The sequence below is a fragment of the Sinocyclocheilus grahami genome, unplaced genomic scaffold (genome assembly GCF_001515645.1).
Source record: "Sinocyclocheilus grahami isolate Dianchi unplaced genomic scaffold, SAMN03320097.WGS_v1.1 scaffold138.1, whole genome shotgun sequence".
Lineage (NCBI taxonomy): Eukaryota > Metazoa > Chordata > Actinopteri > Cypriniformes > Cyprinidae > Sinocyclocheilus > Sinocyclocheilus grahami.
The window spans coordinates 347,935-368,352 of NW_015505317.1; the positions used below are offsets into that span (position 1 = coordinate 347,935).

The window sequence follows — 20,418 nt, forward strand, 5'->3', positions numbered from 1 at the left end:
AGTGGATGCCACTGAACTTGGGGGGGGGGACGCCGGGTGACTGAATCGCATAGCCGAGCCTGACGGTTCGCAGGAGCCATCGAGACGGGCTGGGTAGCTCAAGTCAGGCTCCCAGACACTGCGCTAGTGGCATCAACGGAACTACAGGCGGAGTGAAAAATTTAAGGGGGTCTGAATACTTTTCGTACCCACTGTACATCTGAGTGAAACATTATCAAAAAAAAAAATGTAGGGCAAGGACTTGATTTTATCTATTAGTTGTTGTTTAGATGGAGGCAGGTCTGAATGTGAGCTTGCAGCCAACTGTAAGGAGTTTTAGCAGACTATATATAATTCTGGAATACGTCACCACTGAGACCGTTTCACTGAAAGATTGAGTTATGATGAGGTCAAAGAATGAATTGTTCTCAATAAAATCAACAACATGCATTTAAAAAAATAGATTTTATGCAGACTTTTATCTATCAGGCTTCTTCGTCTTACTAACCTTTTTTTTCCTTGCCCAGTAACACAACCTTTGGTTTGTACATTGGTGGCTCTACCAAAGTCGGCCTCATGTCAGAAATTCGGATATCATTAGGGGAGCCTCCCATGGAGTCCTGGAAACACAAGTTTAAAATTCACAGTGAATTAATAATATAAAGGAATGAAGAAACACAAGGGCAGTGGGTGTGTTTTTCCTGCAATCTTTCATTTAAATACCAAGATCCAGCAACACACATTTTTTTATACTAAAACTTATAAGGTAAAATCCAATTTAAGGTCACTAATAAATGTAAATCAAAATATATATTTTTTCACATGCCAACATCTATTGAAAACCAATTATATTGAAAACTGTTGCTAAACTAACTGCAAACATTTTGGCTGTATGAAAATCTGTTTGCCTAATTGCATATTGTATAAAACTCTATTAGGCAGGATCTTCTTTTAGTAAAACTAAGGCATTAAGACACACAGAATAAAGTTAAGTTAATGTTAAAAAAGGATCAGTAAGCTAAAACATGAAATACCTCTGCAAAGACACATTAATGTAGCTAGTATTTAGGTTCTGTAAAGCTTTTACAGTATATTGACAGTTTCATGATTCTAAAACGCAAACACGGGCCCAAAATGACCTCGAAGTTAAACAAAGCTGAAGCTGAGAAATATATTAGAAGTAACAGAGTGTGATCTCACACCTCAACATCAAGTTGAGATTCATCATTAGTAATATATAGACTGTTATGATTCACAGGCCTTGTCCTGGCTTGTCTGCTCAAATCCCCCAGGAGCTTCCAGCTCTCACACAGCTGTCTATGGCAAAAGTCACACCTCTCAGACCTGACTGTACATCAGCAGGCTGGCTCACACAACCGGCAGCAGAGCAAGATAGAAGTCATATCAGAAGATTCTCTCAGAACAGCCGCCTCTCCCTTTCTCTGCCTTCATCTTTTCACTCATCTTGTCTTTTTTCTTCATTGCTCCATCACAACGGGTCAAAAGAAATGTGATTGTGTGAACTGATGCGGCAGGCTAAAGCTTTCATACTTCTATTAAATGAATTGTGAACAAAATTCAGCATGGGGGCCATTTGATGCATGACTTAATGTTCGAATGATACCAAAGATTTAGGGGAGCCCAATATTTGGAATAAAAGAGCTCTTATACACTACCTTTCAAAATTTGGATTCAGTGAGATTTTTAAATGATTTTTATTCAGAAAAGATACATTGACCAAAAGTGACAGTAAAGGACATTTATAATATTACAAAATATTTATATTTCAAATAAATGCTGTTGTTTTGAATCAAAGAATCCTGAAAAACACTATAATTTCTTATTATTCTTAATAAGAAGAAATATTTTTTCAGCACCAAATCAGCATATTAGAATGTTTTCTGAAGGATCACGTGACAATGAGGATTGAAGTAATGGCTGCTGGAAATTTAGCTGTGCCACCACAGGAAAAATGTGCATTTCTAAAATATATTAAAATATATATTTTTTACATTAAAATAGTATTTTCTTACTGTATTTTAGATTGGATAAATCCCTAGTGCCATTGACTGTAAGAGACTCCTTTAAAAAAATTCCCCAACATAACAAAAAATTGTTGTTTGCTTTTAAAAAACAACTAAATCTATTGAAAGTTTTTGTCAAGTCTCCTCTAGAAATAAAGGGGTATTTTTTTTCACCCAGTATGTGCTGCTGACTATATATATATAGTAAAAAGCATTGTGAGTAATTATAATTTTGATTCATTAATACTATTTTTTTCTTTTATAATATTTCTAATTTATTGTTTAATGTTTATTAATATATTTTAAATAAGAATACTTCTTTTAAATGTCAGAGACAGCAATCTCTTGCTGTAATAACAAATGTAAATGACACTTCAAGTTTGGACAGTCTCCCTTTACCCTGGGTTTCGAGATAACTGAGAGACTATGACTAGAACTAGGGGGTCTCAGTTCCATCTAGCCCCCCTGTAATTCCAACACTGACGTTATGCTGGAAACGGATGGACTGGGAGTCACCAGATTTCACCTCTTTTTTTTTTTGACTTCATTATGGGAAACAAACCCATGCATGTATTTAACAAATGTTTCACCCACAATGGGGGTGTCTGAGAAAATTAATTGAATTTGCTTTGAATGCAGTTGAAATGAGCCACCCCATATGTTCAGCTGATTTTCTGCTGTCTGGTCTCTCAGACACTTACTATGAGGCAGAAACAGGAAGAGGAAGTAACGGCCAGGCTCGTATTCTCTGGCTGTTGAGGCTTGGGAACGACGCGATGTAAAGAAATCTAAGCAAAACAAACATACATACAGTACATATATACAAACAAACAAACAAAAATGGATTCTCATGGTCTAGAAAGAAAAGAATGTGTAAGAAACATGAGGTTTATGGCACTGGTACTCCCAAGGTCCCGATAACCCTGATAATAATAAGAATATTTGTAGCTCCTCAGTTTGGCCGGGGGTCTCTGAGACCATGGGGGAAAGCAGTGTGAGGCCAAGCTTCAATGGACACAATACACCATGCACTTGTATGCTATTCTAAACAAAGTGTTACTGCAAGCATAGAAAAGTCTGACATCAATGAATGGATTATGAATGTACTGTAGCTGTGTTTGCATAATTCCTTGTGATTTATAATAGTTTACTCAAATCATCTTAGCATTCCTAAATTCAGTTAATATTTTCATATAGGAACCTTTAATTGATCCTCAGAGTGTTCTTGATATTTCACGCTGACCTTTATTTTTGTTTACTAAAAGATTTCCATCTGTATTCGGAGCAGTGCTACAGGATATAAAACTGAAGACTGAGCAAGAGTAAAAACACTGCAGATCTCGAGTAAATAAATAATTGTAGGATATTTTAAAGTGAGTTACTAAAAAATGAAGGATACTACAATGTTACTGTGACATTCGCTACTAATTGCACCAGCTTTGCTCTAATATTCACAGGCAAAGTTAATGACTTGGATGTTATCCTGTGTCCTAAACAACACTGCAGCTCTAGTGGTTCGGAAGGGAGGTTGCTGGCTGTGAGAGATGAAACATTTGCACTGATCTTTGTGTATTTTATCGCCGCAGGTTCAACTAACCTTTAACAAACACTCTGAGCACTACTCGACACTCTATACATGCAACCAAACTGATTCAGACACCGAGAATGCAAATACCAGACCTTCAAAAACAAATAAACTACTGCCTAAATTACATTACACACTCTCATCCTTCTCTTTCAAAATTACTGACTTTGTAAATCCCCTATGTGTTTTGTATCTACAATAATTTATCATTATAACTGCTATGAAAGGTTGAAGGGAGCTTAAAATAAGCTGCAATCTCAAAATATTGCTGTGCATAAATATTTAAAAAGGATAAAGGCATCTAGCATTTAAACGAGAGATAATTAAAAGAGAAAACTCGTCATACTTCCGAGCTCTCAGTCAGATCCTCTTTGTCTTTGCGTTTTGGGATGTCAATGGCTGAGTTGAGGATGACGCCTTGATCAGACATCGGTGGTTTCGAAAAGTCTTTGACCTCTCGCTCTGTCACCTGCAAAAGAATGCCTACTAATCTACAAGTGTCTCATGATTCAATGACAAAATAAACTGTGACTCCAAAGTAATGGATATTTGAGTAATAAGCCACGAGAGGCTGTGCATTACAGTCATAGTTCATTTAACCCTGGATAACCAACATAACACAACTGTTTAATAAATAGTTCTTAATTTTTTATTAAAATATAATAAAGTATGATTTAATAATATTTATAATAATATTATTAAATATTATTATAAATAATATTTAATAATATTTATAATAATATAATAAAGTAATACAAAATATGTAAAATAATATAATACATTAATAAAACATATTTATAATAATATAATAAATTAATATAAAATTATCTCTAAATTTATAAATTATTATTATTATATGTGTTACAATTATTGTAATAAACATTAAAATGTATAAAAAAATAATTTAAGGTACACTACGTAACTTTTTTTTTTTGCTCAAAATCATGAATCCATCTTCCAAAACGTGTTTTTGTCGTATCCTGAATCACTACAATGCAACTATAATATGTGTTTATATTTGGACTATTTTAGATGTAGGCCTAGGCCGGAGTAGGCCAGTACTTGCGTGACTCATCATATACATACACAGAGTGAAGTAGCGCTGACTTTACAAAAATTGCATATTGTACCTTTAAGTTTGGCATGCCTAAAAAGCTTTAGGATCCTCATACCCATGTTTAAAATCCTCAACAGCTTCAAACGTGGCTCGCCCAATCAAAATTCTGAGTCTGATCTATCCTTTATATATATATCTATATATATATATATATATATATATATATATATATTGCACTTTATAGCTAAATTGCAGAGACATTGATCTATGAACCCAGGTAGGCATTGTAATAAAATAAGATAAAGAAGCATTACCTCCTTAGGAGCAATGGGCCACTTGGGCTCATACTTGTCTTGGCTGTGGAGATCCATATTGGTCCCAGAAGAACATTTTTCAGTGTTGAGGGTGTGAGTGGTTTTACCAACCAGGTTCTGCACTGACTTCACCATGTTCTTTAGGTCTTCTGGGTAAGGGGTGGGATAGCGCTTCAAATTAATCTCAACCTGCAGATAGAGGGAAGATATGGACGTTTTTTCCTAATATATATATATATATATATATAAATTGCACTTTATAGCTAAATTGCAGAGACATTGATCTATGAACCCAGGTAGGCATTGTAATAAAATAAGATAAAGAAGCATTACCTCCTTAGGAGCAATGGGCCACTTGGGCTCATACTTGTCTTGGCTGTGGAGATCCATATTGGTCCCAGAAGAACATTTTTCAGTGTTGAGGGTGTGAGTGGTTTTACCAACCAGGTTCTGCACTGACTTCACCATGTTCTTTAGGTCTTCTGGGTAAGGGGTGGGATAGCGCTTCAAATTAATCTCAACCTGCAGATAGAGGGAAGATATGGACGTTTTTTCCTAACAAAATTACAATGAAAATTCAAATGCCTAAAAGGATCAAATAACTAATCAAATTCTCAAAACAACTGCTCTAGGGCAGGTGCAACGCTTAGGTGCCACGGGATGCGCACACCATTACGGATTAAAAGAAGGGAATAAAATATAAGGTACGGTGGCAAATAGGTAAATAAGTGTAGAATTGCACTGTTTGCTCTGTTTACTCACGCGCATGAATCGGAGCGTAAACAGTGAGAGATCTTTAGGCAGGTGAAAAGAGTTTGGTAAATGGTGAATATTGTGCTTTTGTGGCTCCTGCTGTTAACAGGACTCGCTGCATTTGGGGTATAAGTGAAGAAATTGTATATTGTATAAGGTGCCAAAACAATAGAAGGAGACCCAGATTGCACTGTATGTTTGTTCACACACATCTATCAGATTGTTCAGTTGTGGCAGGTCTTGGTGGCAGCTGCCACCGCCACGCAAAGATTTCCCTCACTTGTGCTTGTCGCGTCTCAAAGCTCCGCACACGCTACTTGATTGACACTCCTCATTTGCATTTGATTTATTATTTGCGATGTCTGTTCGAGCATTTGATTCGCCTTTTTCAGTTTCCGTTTAAGCATTTGATTTATAATTTGAGTATTTGATTTATCATTTGCAATGTCCGATTGAGCATTTGATTTGCCATTTGCGAGGTCCATTTGAGCACTGGATTATAGATTTAATTATGACAGGTTTATACTGGGTTGATAATGAAAATTAAATATCAAATACAAATTATTTTTTATTTGATTTTTGATACAGTTCATGCTTCCCCGTATTAGGAAATGAAATTGCATTTGATCATTTGAGAAACCATTTTGAGAGTTTCATTTATTATTTGATCATTTGAGCATTTGATTTATCATTTTAATTTTATTAGGAAATAACTTCTATAGGAAGAGCATTTAGCCCATATGGCAAAGATATGACCTATTCTGATGCTTAAAGTTTTTTTTTTCATAAATCCCAGCTAACCAAACACAGCAGTGGCCCTGGTTATATCTGATATTAACATCTGTGATCAGATCACCCGAGATGGATGTTACTACCAGGTGTATACAGGGCCAAAGAGGTTCACATTTCAATTCTTAAGGGGACCTTCACTTTTCCTGAGTTGTCCTCTTCTTCCTTCTTGTCCTCAAACTCAAATGCCACCGTCATCCTCTGCTGTCTCTGTTCCTCCCAGAGAGTGGGATTAAAGCTGTCACTGTCAGACTGGTAATCTGCAGCATGGAAAACGCATGTCCATCCAGTTTAAATCCAGTAAAATCAAAAAAAAGAGAAACGGTTGATTTATTCTTACCCTCATCGTGCCGGGGCTGCTGAGGAAACATGTAGTTGGTCAAGACTCTCTGTTTGGTCTCAGGGTGAGCCTCTGTTTGAAGGGGGATAAGGGCCTTGGACTGAATAACAAAAAGAATTGTTGTAAATACAACTATTCAATGACAGCACTGTATTAACCGTTCATGCAATGTGGTTAAAAAGTGGTCAAAATACTGTGTAGTTAAGACTTTGTACACAATTTAAAAAGGAGTTCCAGATAACAACCTGATTGTCAGATAACCAGAGTGCAGCAAGATCTTTCAATTTAGTGAAAGTGAAGGGAAGATTCTTTAACCTAAAACAGAACATAAAGGATTAGTTCATGAGATTTTAGAAAGGCAAAACATGGATGGCAAAAGTCAAATGAGACTGTTGGAGAGAGTTATTTGGTGTAGTTAAAATGTTATGAAGACCTGTGGTGATTCTGTACACTTACTATACAGGTATACTAGATACTCTAATGGCTATGCCGCGTTTAGTCTTAGTTAAGTTTAATTACTCTGCTTCCAGATAATCGCAGTCAGAGCATCGAAACTGTCCACACAGCTCATAAAGAGCTTTCTTAATTAACCTGTGGGAACGCCAGGCACTTTTCTGATGTCATGCCCCATTACTGTGCCATTATGGAAAATAATAAACAGCATCCTCACTGCTTTACACAAACCGATTGGGACTGTTCATCAAACCTATAAGATATCTGAAGAGGCACTTTCTAAATTTTAAGCAAATATCATCTCATCTTTTATTCATTAAACAATTTTGCAGATCATGTGTTGGTGTGAATGTTGACAAATGTGTGCACAGGGTGTAAAATGAAAGAAAAAAAAACACTACAGGAACATCTGGTGTTACCTATTGTCACTTAGATTGAGAACACGTAGCTTTGTCATCTGTCCAATCTCATCAGGCAGAAACTCCAGTTTATTGGAGCGCAAGGACATGACTGTGACATTCTTGCAGTTTCCAATCTGCAGCACAGGACAGGATATGATAGCTCTGGTAAGGCAATTTTGTCAGCTTTTTTTTTTTTGTTGAATATCAGCATTCTATCTTTCTCTCAGGTAAACTGACTCTTGTATTCTGTCAATACAGCAAGTGAAGGTCAGCAGGACATTACCATGCATTTGGTTTTACAGATTTAGGCTGTCCTGTATTCAGCCACTTGAGTGGATCTCAAAATGTGGTAGCAAAAATATATATATCCTGTATTATTTGATAGTTTATAGTTTAATAATGTTTTGTGTGTTGCACAGCTAACATTGTTACTTTCGGATTCTGGGCAGCCAATATACTACTGTTTGAAAGTTTGGGGTTAGTTTTTTTTTTTTAAAGAAAGTAATACTTTTCTCTCAGCACAGATGCATTACATTGATCAAAAGTGAGTAAAGTCATTTATAATGTTACAAAAGATTTCTATTTCAAATAAATGCCGTTCTTCAGTCATAGAATCCTGAAATAAATATGCCCATATATCATGGGTTCCACAAAAATATTAACTAGCACAATTTTTTTTCAATGCTGAAAATAATAAAAAATGTTTCTTGAGCACCAAATCAACATAATAGAATGATTTCTGAAGGATCATGTAACACTGGAGTAATAGCTATTGAAAATTAATCTTCTAATTAAAATTTTAATAATATTTCACAATATTACTGTTTTCTTTTTGTTTTTATTAAATAAATGCAGCCTTCATGAGCATAAGGGACTTCTTTCAAAACCCCCAAACTTCTGAATGGCAGATTAAGTGTTAAACAATTTTTATATCAATATAAACGCTATTAAGATATGAAGGTTTTACATATTCATATAAAATCTATAAGACCCCAAAGTTTTAAAGGGTAGCTGAAAAAGTGGCTTTGTTGACAAGTAATTTCTGTGCCCTGTTAAAAAAGTAATTGTTTTATTGTTGTAGACCAGCTTGAACATACCTAAATGTCCTTAAACTTGTTTAAACTGGCAACCAATGTAAACCAACCTTGCTGGTCTAGGATGTATTTTCAGAACAAAGAGAGGTAAAATATATAGAGAACGTGACTTTGATTTCCCTTATTATTTCTGTAGAAAGTGCATAACACTAATACTCACCTCCCTGGGCAGCTCAGTCAGGAAGTTCTCATCTGCCGCAAATGTCCGAAGACTGTGCAGGTAGCCAACGGTGGGAGGCAGGGATTCCAGTTCATTACAGCTACAGTCAAACTCCTCTAAAAGTGATAAACTGGCAGATGTAAGAGAAAGCAGGTGAGGAGTGTGCAGTTATGCAGGGTCGCTTAATCCCTATTGAAAGCTTATTGAAAACACTTCATGAGATGATAAGATAAATGTATACATCATGTGACGTCTCTTTAAAGGTCAGCAGATAAATAAATAATTGCCTCTACCATAGTGAATAACTCTTCTTTAAAAAAGTTTAGAGTATAGGTTAAATTGCAGGTTTAACCAAAGTCTTAAAGGAATAGTTTGCTTATTTTTTTTGCTCACCCTCATGTCATTCCAAGCCCATATGTTTTCATTTTTGTACACTCTTTTTCATATAATGAAAGTGAATGAGGGTACAGGCTGTCAAGCTTCAAAAAAGCATCATAAATGTAGTTCATAATAATCTTTGCACTATTTTCCAAGTCATCTAAAGCCATACGAAAGTTTTGTGTGAGGAACACACCTAACCTGATTATTTACAGAAAATTTTGCTCTAAAAGCATATATAGCGCCATCAGCATCAATGATAATTCCAGAGGAAGATAAATACGTTTTCACAAGTAATCATACTCTGTAAGAAAATAAATAAATAAATAGAAACAGAAAAGATACTGGTAATTTTCTGCTACGACATTATCTGTTAAGTAAGGCTGCCTCAATTAAAGATTTTTCTATTCGCATTTTTATATAAATAAACCATATAATTCATAATAATGAGCCTTTAATTGCCTATAGCCTATCAGCGCTCAAGCGCACACATAAAACTTGCAGCAGCACACTGGCAGAAGTAATGATTATGAATGCGTCAGGGAAAAAACAGCAAGAAAACTGCCTTAATATTATTCAATGATAAACTAGTGTTTTCTGTATTTTCGGCTGCAGTGATGAAGTCAATGACACTGACTCATCTCCACAGAGGATGTGCATGTTTCATACAGATTACATAATCTGATATTATTTGTTTTCCATTTGAATTGGTTCATTTAAAAGTAGACATTTCACTTTCTATAGATATATTTTTTATGTCTGTTAAGCAAGCACAGAGTTTCAGCTAATTTGTTTTTGACATGCTCAAGTTCACAGAGACCTAGATGGCAGAAAGCGCACACTGTTTGATTTCATTATTTTACAAAAGCACAACGTTTTGTTGTTATTGTGAGTGCACACAAATAAAAGTAAACCTTTTACGAATCCGAAAGATATATTACTCTGAATGAGCAAAAATGACAGAGTATTTTAAGTTAAATGCAAATGATCACACTGGCTCCTAGTTAACTGTCATGCAGTAGGCGCGCTACTATTAGCTTCCACACTCCGCACAAACACTTGTAAACACTGCACAATACACTTGTAAAACCATGTAATGTTGCTAATGTTGTTTTTTTCTGCGACTAAGCGACTAATATAATTTTGATCGACTAAGCCTCTTCTCGTCGACTAACGGTTAGTCGACTATTAGGGTGCAGCCCTACTGTTAAAGGGGTCATATGATGCGATTTCAAGTTTTTCTTTCTCTTTGGAGTGTTACTAGCTGTTCGTGAATAGAAAAAATCCCTAAAGTTGCAAAGACTAAAGTCTCAAACCTAAAAAGATATTCTATTTTAAAAGTTAAGACTCGTTCACGACCTCCTAAAACGCCTCATTTAAACACGCCCCCACATGTCTACATCACTGTGTGGGAATATTTGCATAACACCTCCCAAATGTTCACGCAAAGAAAGAAGGCGTAACTTTGATTCTCGCTGCTGCCGCCACTGCCACGTTGTGAAGACGCTGTGTGTTTCATTGTGAAAGCGAAACTACTTTGTTTGGCCTTCCAAAAGAGGACACAACTAGAAATCAGTGGTTAAGTTGTATTTACAACACTGTTCCAGAACAGTTCAAACCAAATATTCAGATGTGTGCAACGCATTTTACGGAGGACTGTTTCCTGAATCTGTGAGAGTAGCCTACAATGCCGGCTGTTCTCACAGCCTGTAAGTATGTTTTCATATTTAAAGAATTTGCCACTGATGACTCAAACGCGAGTTTTGAGCAGTGTAGAGTAGCGCTTGTTGTTTGTCGTTTCTCTGATCACAAATGCAGACATGGTTTTATGTTTACATGGCGAGATGCAACGCAACATGTAAAAAGACAGTATAAGTCATTATAATCAGTAATTATGTCCCCACTGGATGCAAAAAATGCCTCGTTTGTTATGGGTTTTATTGATTTTGTCACAAAATCACAACGCACTGGATAGCTGGCCAATCAGCGTACACCTCGCTTTTCAGACCGATGAGCTTTGTAAAAATCGACGCGTTTCAGAAAGGCAGGGCATAGAGGAGAGACAATAATGTACAGTATGTGGAAAATAATGTGTTTTTTTAACCTTAAACCGCATAAACACATTTCATTACACCAAATACACCAAATAAAGTAATTTTTTAGCAACAGCATATGACCCCTTTAAGTTTACAGACATTCACCCTAAAACCAAACACAATTCAATGCATAATTTAAAATATGTAAAACCAATACGGAAAATGCCTTCATATTAACACAAAGTGTATGGCTTCAGAAGACTTGGACTATGCAGTACAGATGATGCTTATGGTGCTATTTTGTCATTTTGGAACTTGACAGGCCCAGTTCCTGTTCATTTTCATTGGAAAAAAGTGACCAGTACATTCATCAACATTTATACTTTAGTGTTCCATAGAAGATTGGAAGAAAATGAAGGTGAGAAAATGATGAAACGTAACCTATTCCTTTAATAAGGAATTCACATTCTAACATCCCATTCAAATGTTTACAATATGCAAACAAAATATCCAGGCTTAAGTACACTGAATTTAAGTAGTGTCAGTATCTATGGCTCATAATTTTAAGATTAGTTTTGTTAATAGAAAATGAGAATTATGAGATATGTGGAACCATTGTCTCCACGTAAAAAAGGTATGAATTAACAGAAGACATGTTAAAGGGACTGATGATGAATTTACTAAATATGCTATACTGAAATATGATTAGGGTGGTTGTAAAAAGCACTCTTATCTTACAAAATACTGGGCTCTTAAAGCAAACCTTATGTTAGTTTATAACATTTACAATGATCTGGTATATGCCACAGTGTTTATTGAGTCAAACAAGTTTCAGTGCTTTTAGTAATGGACCTCACATTATTCATTTAAAACATTTTTTTCCTTGCAATCCTCCTGTAATTTGTTCCTTAGTTATTTTTCTTATATTTTGTCTTATTTAAATGTAATCAATTTGAAAGAGGTCGATGTATATTTGTTAAGCTAAGTAAGGTCATTAGTCCAACATTTGTTCTAGCAGACTGGTCCAGCTGGCCTTCCATATGCAGGGCTTTCATTGTGTCTCTTTAAGCGAGATATGGATGCAAAGGTATGCCCTTGCCTAAATAAACATGCTGTGGCAGATGTGTGGGGAATACAAACACTCGCTGGTCTACTTACCCGGTTTTGCCACGTGCACTGAAGTGCCCATTTAAGATGCATGTTTGATTAACACAACACACAGAACCGAGCAATGACAAACCAAGAAGAGAGATGCATGGAGTATAGTATCACAGGAATGAGGTAGTGGTGACAGCTATGACAAACGAAAAAGGCAGTCTGCAAAAAATATGACCTCTTAATTCAAAGATGCTATGAAATATGGTTTATATACACCTTGTCCCTGAATTTCCCATTTGATTTTGTATTAAAAATCCTAAATCAGACAGTTTAAGTCAGACTAAGTTTTGCCAGTTTGATTAGCAATTTGTCAAATTAATTTGAGGAAGATTTTATCAGACCAATATAAGGTAATATTTTCAGTCTTAATTAATTAACTAATTTTAATATATGCTGCGATATAATTATGCCATCAGAAAGGTTACAGGGTGCCGCAGACTCAGTCAGTTCTTAATGGCTGCTCTCTGCTTTTCTCTCCCTTTGAGCCCTAGTGTCTGTCCTCTCATGATCCCCTCAGCAAGGACTTCAATTAAGAAACTATCTGCAGCTCAGGGCACCACACCAGCCAACATCTGCCAACATCACAGCAAGAGTCAGATATCCTGATAAATGCTTCATGCCACCAGTGCTCTACTCTCAACACTCATTGTTTAGAGAATGTGTGCTGTTAGAGAGAAATATCTGCCTAAAAGAACGACACCAACAGAGCTATTATAAATTAAACTAATGTTTGTTTTCAGGCTGTGCGTCTTCTATGCCATGATTACCTGACATGATGTAATGCATCCAAAAATGCTTGAGGAAACCAATGAGTAACATTTCTGTTGAGGATTATTGCTCGTTAATGTACTGTTGTTTTTCTCTTTAAATATTTGGTACTTTCATGAATAGAGTACAAAATAGGGCCTGAAACTCAGTGAGAGATTCTTAACCTTCGGGTGATGTTGATCATCAGCCAGAGAAGGTGAAATTAAATATTATATGAGCTTTTTAACCTTCTGTTCATTTACAAGGCTTGCAGTTTGCAACTTGGGACTGTTTTTCTGTGTGATTCTGTCATTTACTAATAAAAACATGCAATTAAAATCAATCAATCAATTAGTCCTGTTACCAAATTTTTTTTATTTTTTATTATTATGTCATTTACTAATAGGACATGGAATGACACATTTAATAGCAATTTCACACATTATGTAAAATATATAAAGTTTATAATGTTTAGAATTGCTGGACACAGTTGAGAAGGACAACAACTCCAAAATCACCATTATCAGAGATATTTAAAACATCTGACATGAAGCTGAGCTCAAATTAAAAGAGCAATAATGGGGCTGCCAACAGGAAAGGTCAAAAGTTTTTTGAAAAGTCATCTTGAAGTGGGACACGGAGACTTAAAGTCCAGACAGCAGAACCAGAAAGTGTTGATGGGTGTTCTCTTATTAGTTGGGGGCTTTGAGCAGTAAAGCACGCTTACTGCAATGCCAAACCATCTGTTCCCTTTGGAAGCATTGATGCGCGCATGCATTTTTTCATCACCCAAGGACAAATTCCCCTGGATATTCCAAACGTGTGTATGACACTGACACAAAGTTTAAAAGTAATTTCACAACTCTATAAACTCCACCTGTTTGGTACTGGGAAGCTTAAAATAGGGCTGGATGACATGGCCAAATATATTTTCATTTTCAAATATATATATATATAAATAATACAATATTGATATTGATCATAATATTCATTTCATACCATTAACAGGGAAGGAAATGCATTGCCACATGTTTGATAGACCACAACAATAAATGTAGATATGAAAAAAAATATCTTGGTTGCATGATATTCCTTACAACAGCTGCTGCAACAACAAAAATAATAATAGTGATATTGTTTTCAAAATGTAATTATTATTACACTGAGAAGTACAATTTAAAGGGGTCATATGATGCGATTTAATTTTTTCCTTTCTCTTTGGAGTGTTACAAGCTCTTGGTGCATAAAGAAGATCTGTAAATTTGCAAAGACTAAAGTCTCAAATCCAAAGGTATTATATTTCTGTCATAATTTCCTCAATTCCTTTATTTTGCCAATTTGTCATGAAGACATTTGAGATTCAGTGTGTATTTGACAATAGCTTTTATTATGAAGTGAAGTTTTTTTTTTATAAATATAGATTTATCGGAAAACCCTAGCTTAAAATGTTTTTCCAGCCATTATTACAACATGTTTCATGGTCAATGGAATGGACCAGTTTTGAATACAACCAGCAGCTCCTATTCAAACTATCACAGAACAAAGTCAATTACTGGGGGAAAAAAATCTGCTATTAATGGCTACTTTGGAGTTCAACTGCCACAGTTCCTCTGTCCAGTGGTTCTCAACCCGCGGCCTGTCACGAATTCAAATGCGGCCCGCTGAACACAATTTTAAAAAAAAACTTTCAGTTTTACAATTCATTTTACTTTTTACATTAATTAAAAAATTTACTAAACAAATATAAGCTATAATGTTTTTGTTATGTAAAATAATTTTGTTTTTCATATATTATTTTCAGACATGAGCAGACCTGTAGCCTACTCACGTAATTAACGTTACACATTTAAGGAACACTTACAAGCGCACACTTTGGCAGAATTCAATTCAAATAGTCATCAGCAGCCATTAGTTCGGTAAAATTGAGTATCAGAATGGACACATTTGTTAAGTGAGAAAAACGAAATGTGGAAAATGCCAGCGAAGGAACGCATACAAACAACAGTAGTCGCAGCAGTGAAGGTAGGAGAGTGCTGGACTTTCGGCATCAACTTTCGGTTTGCCCCGCCACTCACTTGAAGATGTTCAGGGCAGGCAAAAGGAAACACCCATATGCAGCAATCATCCTTAATTGCAGAAATGTGGCAAAACATCTCTGGAGAGAACCTGCATTCGAAAGTGCTTTCCATATTTGGATCAACATAGGCTACATTTGTGAACGCACATTTTCTGCAATGTCACGCGTCCTACAGACTGCAACTTACAATCGCAACTTCATTGTGGTGTTACTCCTTTCGAGCCGAATTTCACAAAATTAGTCAGCTCCCGACAGCATCAGGTGTTTTATTAATGGGGAGTATAATTATTTATTTATTTCAATGAATGTAATCGATTAGATATCATAATATTTAGGCTATAATAGGCTATTATAAATCTGGTTGGTTTGTACTGGTGACATAATATGTAAATGATATGCGTGCGGCCCGTGAGACTTGCACTTGGACCATAATGCGGCCCAGTGGAAAAGAACCACTGCTCTAGACACAGTAGCTTGCCTGCTCATGGACCTCCTCATTGATTTATACTCAAATAAATAAATGCAATGCCCAGCATCAAGCACTGAAAGAAACAGCCATGGGGATGTGTGAGTGGGGCTACCTGGTATGCATACGATAAATTCCTTGCCATTGTTTACTCCAGCTTGGGTTAGCCAATTAAATGCTGCTCAGTGGTGAACGTCATGGGAAGTGCTGTGTATTTGAACCAACTCATGAATAATGGATCAGTGCATGTGATGCAACCAATGCAGTGCAGCACTGGAGAGCTGACAAGAGACTCTGGGAATGGAGGCAATAGCTTCCTCTACCCCCCTCCTCAATCCCCCCTAAACCAAAATTTTGTTGACTGAGTGAGGTAACAGCTGTCTCATTGATAAAAGTGTTCAATAGGAGAACATCTTTCTTACCAGTTCAGAGAATTCATTGCTTCCCAAGTCTAACCGCTCCAGTTGCGACAGCCTATGAATTGACCTGCAACATGACAAAACTCACTTCAAATATATGTAGACGATATGGATTATTAAATGCACTCTAAAGAACTATTTCACCCAAAAAAGAAAATTCTGCAACTTTGTACTCAAATATTTGTCACAATATTTACAACCCGGCCCTCATTCAGTATGCTACATGTGGGCAAACACTGCTCTCTCAGTTTGGGTTTGAAGGAAAGATAGGCGGTATTCTTGCTGGCAGATAAAAATAGACTTGAACCAGAACATCTGAACAAGTCAGCAAATATAAACCATCGTGTGCAATATGTGTCCTTCTCTAGAGGGGTCCAGAGGTTTTCCCCACCATGACAAATTACATTGTAGACTCTGCTACTCTGGGTCTGTTACACAAACTTGTGTCTAAATCACATTATTGAAGGACAAATAAAATAACTAAATGAAAATCCTCTTCACGGAAGATAAGTGAAGAGTTTTATATATTAATGCAATTATTTGAAGTGGTGTTAGATTCAAATATCAGTATTGGATTATTTGCTCAGCTGCTATAGTAGGTGTACAAAACAAAAGCTCCATCTCTTTACATTTTAAGGCAGTGTTTACAATACTTGCTGTGATGTTTGTCCTACACCATTTTTTCATGCTTTTTTTATGGCATGTATTTATTTAATGATCCCATGTTGGCAGAAACCAAAGAATTGACTTACTTTGGCATAGTTTTCAGATGATTCTCACGAAGCTCCAGGATCCGTAATTTAGATAATCTGAAAAACAAAAACAAATCAATTTTGGAAACATTCTTCACCTAATTTTTTAAAAGCAAAAACATTCAACATTGAGTGAATTCAATAAACAGTTCTGCCACTTTTGCATGTGGTATTTCAGCACAAAAAATATGACAGATTTTTCACAATGCATTTTAACCAGGCGCTGTTTGGCTGCACCATGAGTATTTAAATTAATGTCAATAATTTCAGCATGAATGTATCATTCTTGCTATAAATGTTCAGACTTAGGGCTATTTGTCTGGACATTGCGCAATTAACATTGCAGTATTACCACCTTCTAAAAAAGCTTAAATTAATGAATCAAGCTCTATAACAACACAGACAGCCCATGCAAATACACAGTGTTGTCAAACTTTTATCAAAAGTAAATGCAACAACCCTTGACCAATGTCAGCTGCAATAATAAATCCCCTTTTCCCCAATGTAAATGAAATAACCATTCATCATTAAACCCAATATGAGCTGCAAGAACCAATTTATTCATGAAAGCTTTAGGCAAATCACTGCCAGAATCAGCACCATGCTGCTTCTCGGATACAAAATAACATCTAAAAATAAAACTGCTACGATGACAACTACAAGAACGAGACAAATTCAGACAGGTGTGCTAAAGAGCCATTTCACAATCCCCAGCAGAGCAGGAACAGAGATGAAGCTCTTACCTCCCAAAGTTGGCAGGCAGGTATTCAAGGAAGGCATCATTTAAGAAGAGCTGTGTCAAGTTGAGGAGCTGGGTGAACCCGTCTGGGAGCCTGCAGTAACAGAGAGGTGATCAGACCCTCTCAAAGGCCAGTGCCCTTAGGATTTGATAAGCGTTAAGTACTTCAGGAGCGGCGAGAGCCATCTGTAATCCCTCTACACTTCCCCTTCTACTAGCTCTGTTAGCATCCCAGTAAATGGAGTCACTTGAGGGCTGATTTAATCATAATATAAGGAAAAGGGCTTTCTGCAGAGACCATGCACTGGTTCCTGAATGTTTGATCCTTTAACATTAAACTTCAAAGATTTGAAGCTCAGCACTGAAGGCCAAATTAATACACTGAGATAAAAAAGAAATGCATGTCTTATCTCTCCTTAAATGAAGTTTGGTTCAGTTTTAAGGCATGATGTCTACTTACAATATGCATTATTAATGTACAGATGTGCTTTAGAATTCAAAACTATGTTTAATCATGGATTTAAAAAAATTGTTACATGAAATGTGAAAACATCTAGCTTTTGCTTGTATGTTGACTTTGTATTTTTATCCCCAGGACCCCAGATAAGGAAAACTAATAATTGCTTCCATTTGATAGTGAAGAGAACAAATACAGCAAATCCATGTACTGTATGATATAATAATCAATTTCATATTGTGTAAACTGTAGATAGGAAATCCTCTTCAGGAAAATAAGAGAAGAGTTTTATATTTTAATGCAATTATTTGAAGAGGTGTTTGATTCAAATATCAATATTGTCTTATTTGCTCAGCTGCATACAAAACAAAAGCTCCAAAGATCTCGTTACATTTTAAGGCAGTGTAAATGAAGAAATTCAAACAGAAACAGTGTTTGAAAGAAATGGCAAAATTAGCGAACATGAAAAAACGCAACATGCTTCTTCTTATTCTTTTTTATTTTATTGGTTTTATAATTATTTCACACGCAGCTTTTATTATCTCATATTTAAGGGACATGAAATACTCATATTTTTTAAAAATCCACAACACCATTTAAATAAGATAGTGAAGGAAAATGAGATTAAGATGATTTAAGAAAGAGTGACCATAAAATTTTAACTAAAATCTATTGACATAAGATCCACATAATATGTTAAATAAATATATACGGATTCGTCAACTACCTATATGTACATTATAGAACAATTATCAAACATGAATGTTCTCAGTCTTTCTGATTTAAGAAATGTGAGCAGCTCTACGTACTTGGCTATAGGATTTACACTGGCCTCCACAACTGATAGACATTTACAGCATTTAATGTTGTCTGGAAACTCTTGAATACCTGAAACAAAGTCAGTTTTACCATGTTGATACATGTGTATAAAGGTGCAATCATATACAATCAATCCAATATGCTCGGCACAAAAAATGGCTTGGCAAAATAGATTTAAATAAGTAAATATAGAATAAATGCAGTTAAGAATATACCATTTTTACTAATATCTAACTCCTTTAGATTCACAAGGCTGGCGATGGTGGTTGGCAGGTTGGAGAGGTCATTGTCAGGCATGCTCAGCTTCTTGAGTGCTTGACAGTTGAAGAGTTGCTAAGAAAGACAGAGAAATAAGGAGATTTGGTTAAAGAACGTGTTCATTTTTTATCCTCTGTTTTATCCTCGCTTGCCGGTTATATAATAAAAAAGACAATATTTAACACTAGGTGAACTACATTTTACACCCGTAATTTAGCTCCTAAAGTCATTTAGCTCCTCTTTTATTTCTGTGTTGCTCTTGCTTTTTATAGGTGACTTAGGACAACCAGAGTGGCATTCCCACAGATGGACAAGCAGTTATTTAAAGTTTCTTGTGCCATGCTATATTTGTACAGTTTACAAATTCTTAAAACACTTACAAATGAGAAGAAAATGTCCCACAACCTCACATTACTTTTCACTTCCATTTAATTCAGTACTATTTGATTTCATTTTCTCTAATAAATTCACAAAACTCAACCATATCAACTCTGTCACACAATCTGTGTGGTATTTTTGAGCTGACAATCAGTTTGAAACCATCCTGCAGTCTCAATCAATTCATTCACTGAAGTGAATACTAGATTTGTAACCGTGTTTAAAAGATTAATCCAAAATAATTCATTGAAAAATAACGTATTTCAGTTCTGTATCCTGTTTTGTCCTAGTACTCTGCATACTTTACATGCACAATCTGAGTGGAAAAACACTTTTATTCAGCAGGGATACATTAAATCATTCAAAAGTGACAGTAAAGATATGTATAATGTTACAAAAGATTCAAAATTACAAAATTTCAAATAAATGCTCTTCTATTGAACTGATTCTTCAAAGAATCCTGACAAAATGTACAGTATTATTGTTTCTACAAAAATATTACGCAGCAAAACCGTTTTCAACATTGATAATAATTTCACATATTTCTTGAGCACCAAATCAGCATGTTAGAATGATTTCTGAAGGATCATGTGACACTGAAGACTGGAGCAAAGTCTGCTGAAAGCCCGACTAGAGAAATAACTAGCCCAGGGAAAGTATGAACAGTGTTAAACATGAATTAAGATAACAACCATGGGTTTAGAATGGCACTTCAAGAGTTAAAAGTGAGCAAACACTTATTACTTAAACACTTATCTAAGGAGCATATCAGAACAAATGATATA

General features: G+C 35.6%; 1 protein-coding gene across 1 annotated transcript in view; it reads right to left on the bottom strand.

The window, feature by feature from the left end:
* Positions 1-20,418, bottom strand: part of LOC107591191 (leucine-rich repeat-containing protein 7-like) — a 79,820-nt gene that overhangs the window by 12,378 nt on the left and 47,024 nt on the right. The window contains exons 4-18 of the mRNA XM_016280273.1: positions 19,213-19,330; positions 18,988-19,066; positions 17,726-17,815; positions 16,983-17,039; positions 16,223-16,297; positions 12,522-12,626; positions 8,950-9,079; positions 7,714-7,829; positions 7,087-7,156; positions 6,842-6,941; positions 6,637-6,761; positions 5,293-5,481; positions 3,935-4,057; positions 2,705-2,791; positions 484-599 (exon numbers count right to left, since the gene is read on the bottom strand). Of these exons, the coding sequence (XP_016135759.1) occupies positions 484-599; positions 2,705-2,791; positions 3,935-4,057; positions 5,293-5,481; positions 6,637-6,761; positions 6,842-6,941; positions 7,087-7,156; positions 7,714-7,829; positions 8,950-9,079; positions 12,522-12,626; positions 16,223-16,297; positions 16,983-17,039; positions 17,726-17,815; positions 18,988-19,066; positions 19,213-19,330 (1,580 nt within the window). The remainder of the gene's footprint in view (positions 1-483; positions 600-2,704; positions 2,792-3,934; positions 4,058-5,292; positions 5,482-6,636; positions 6,762-6,841; positions 6,942-7,086; positions 7,157-7,713; positions 7,830-8,949; positions 9,080-12,521; positions 12,627-16,222; positions 16,298-16,982; positions 17,040-17,725; positions 17,816-18,987; positions 19,067-19,212; positions 19,331-20,418) is intronic.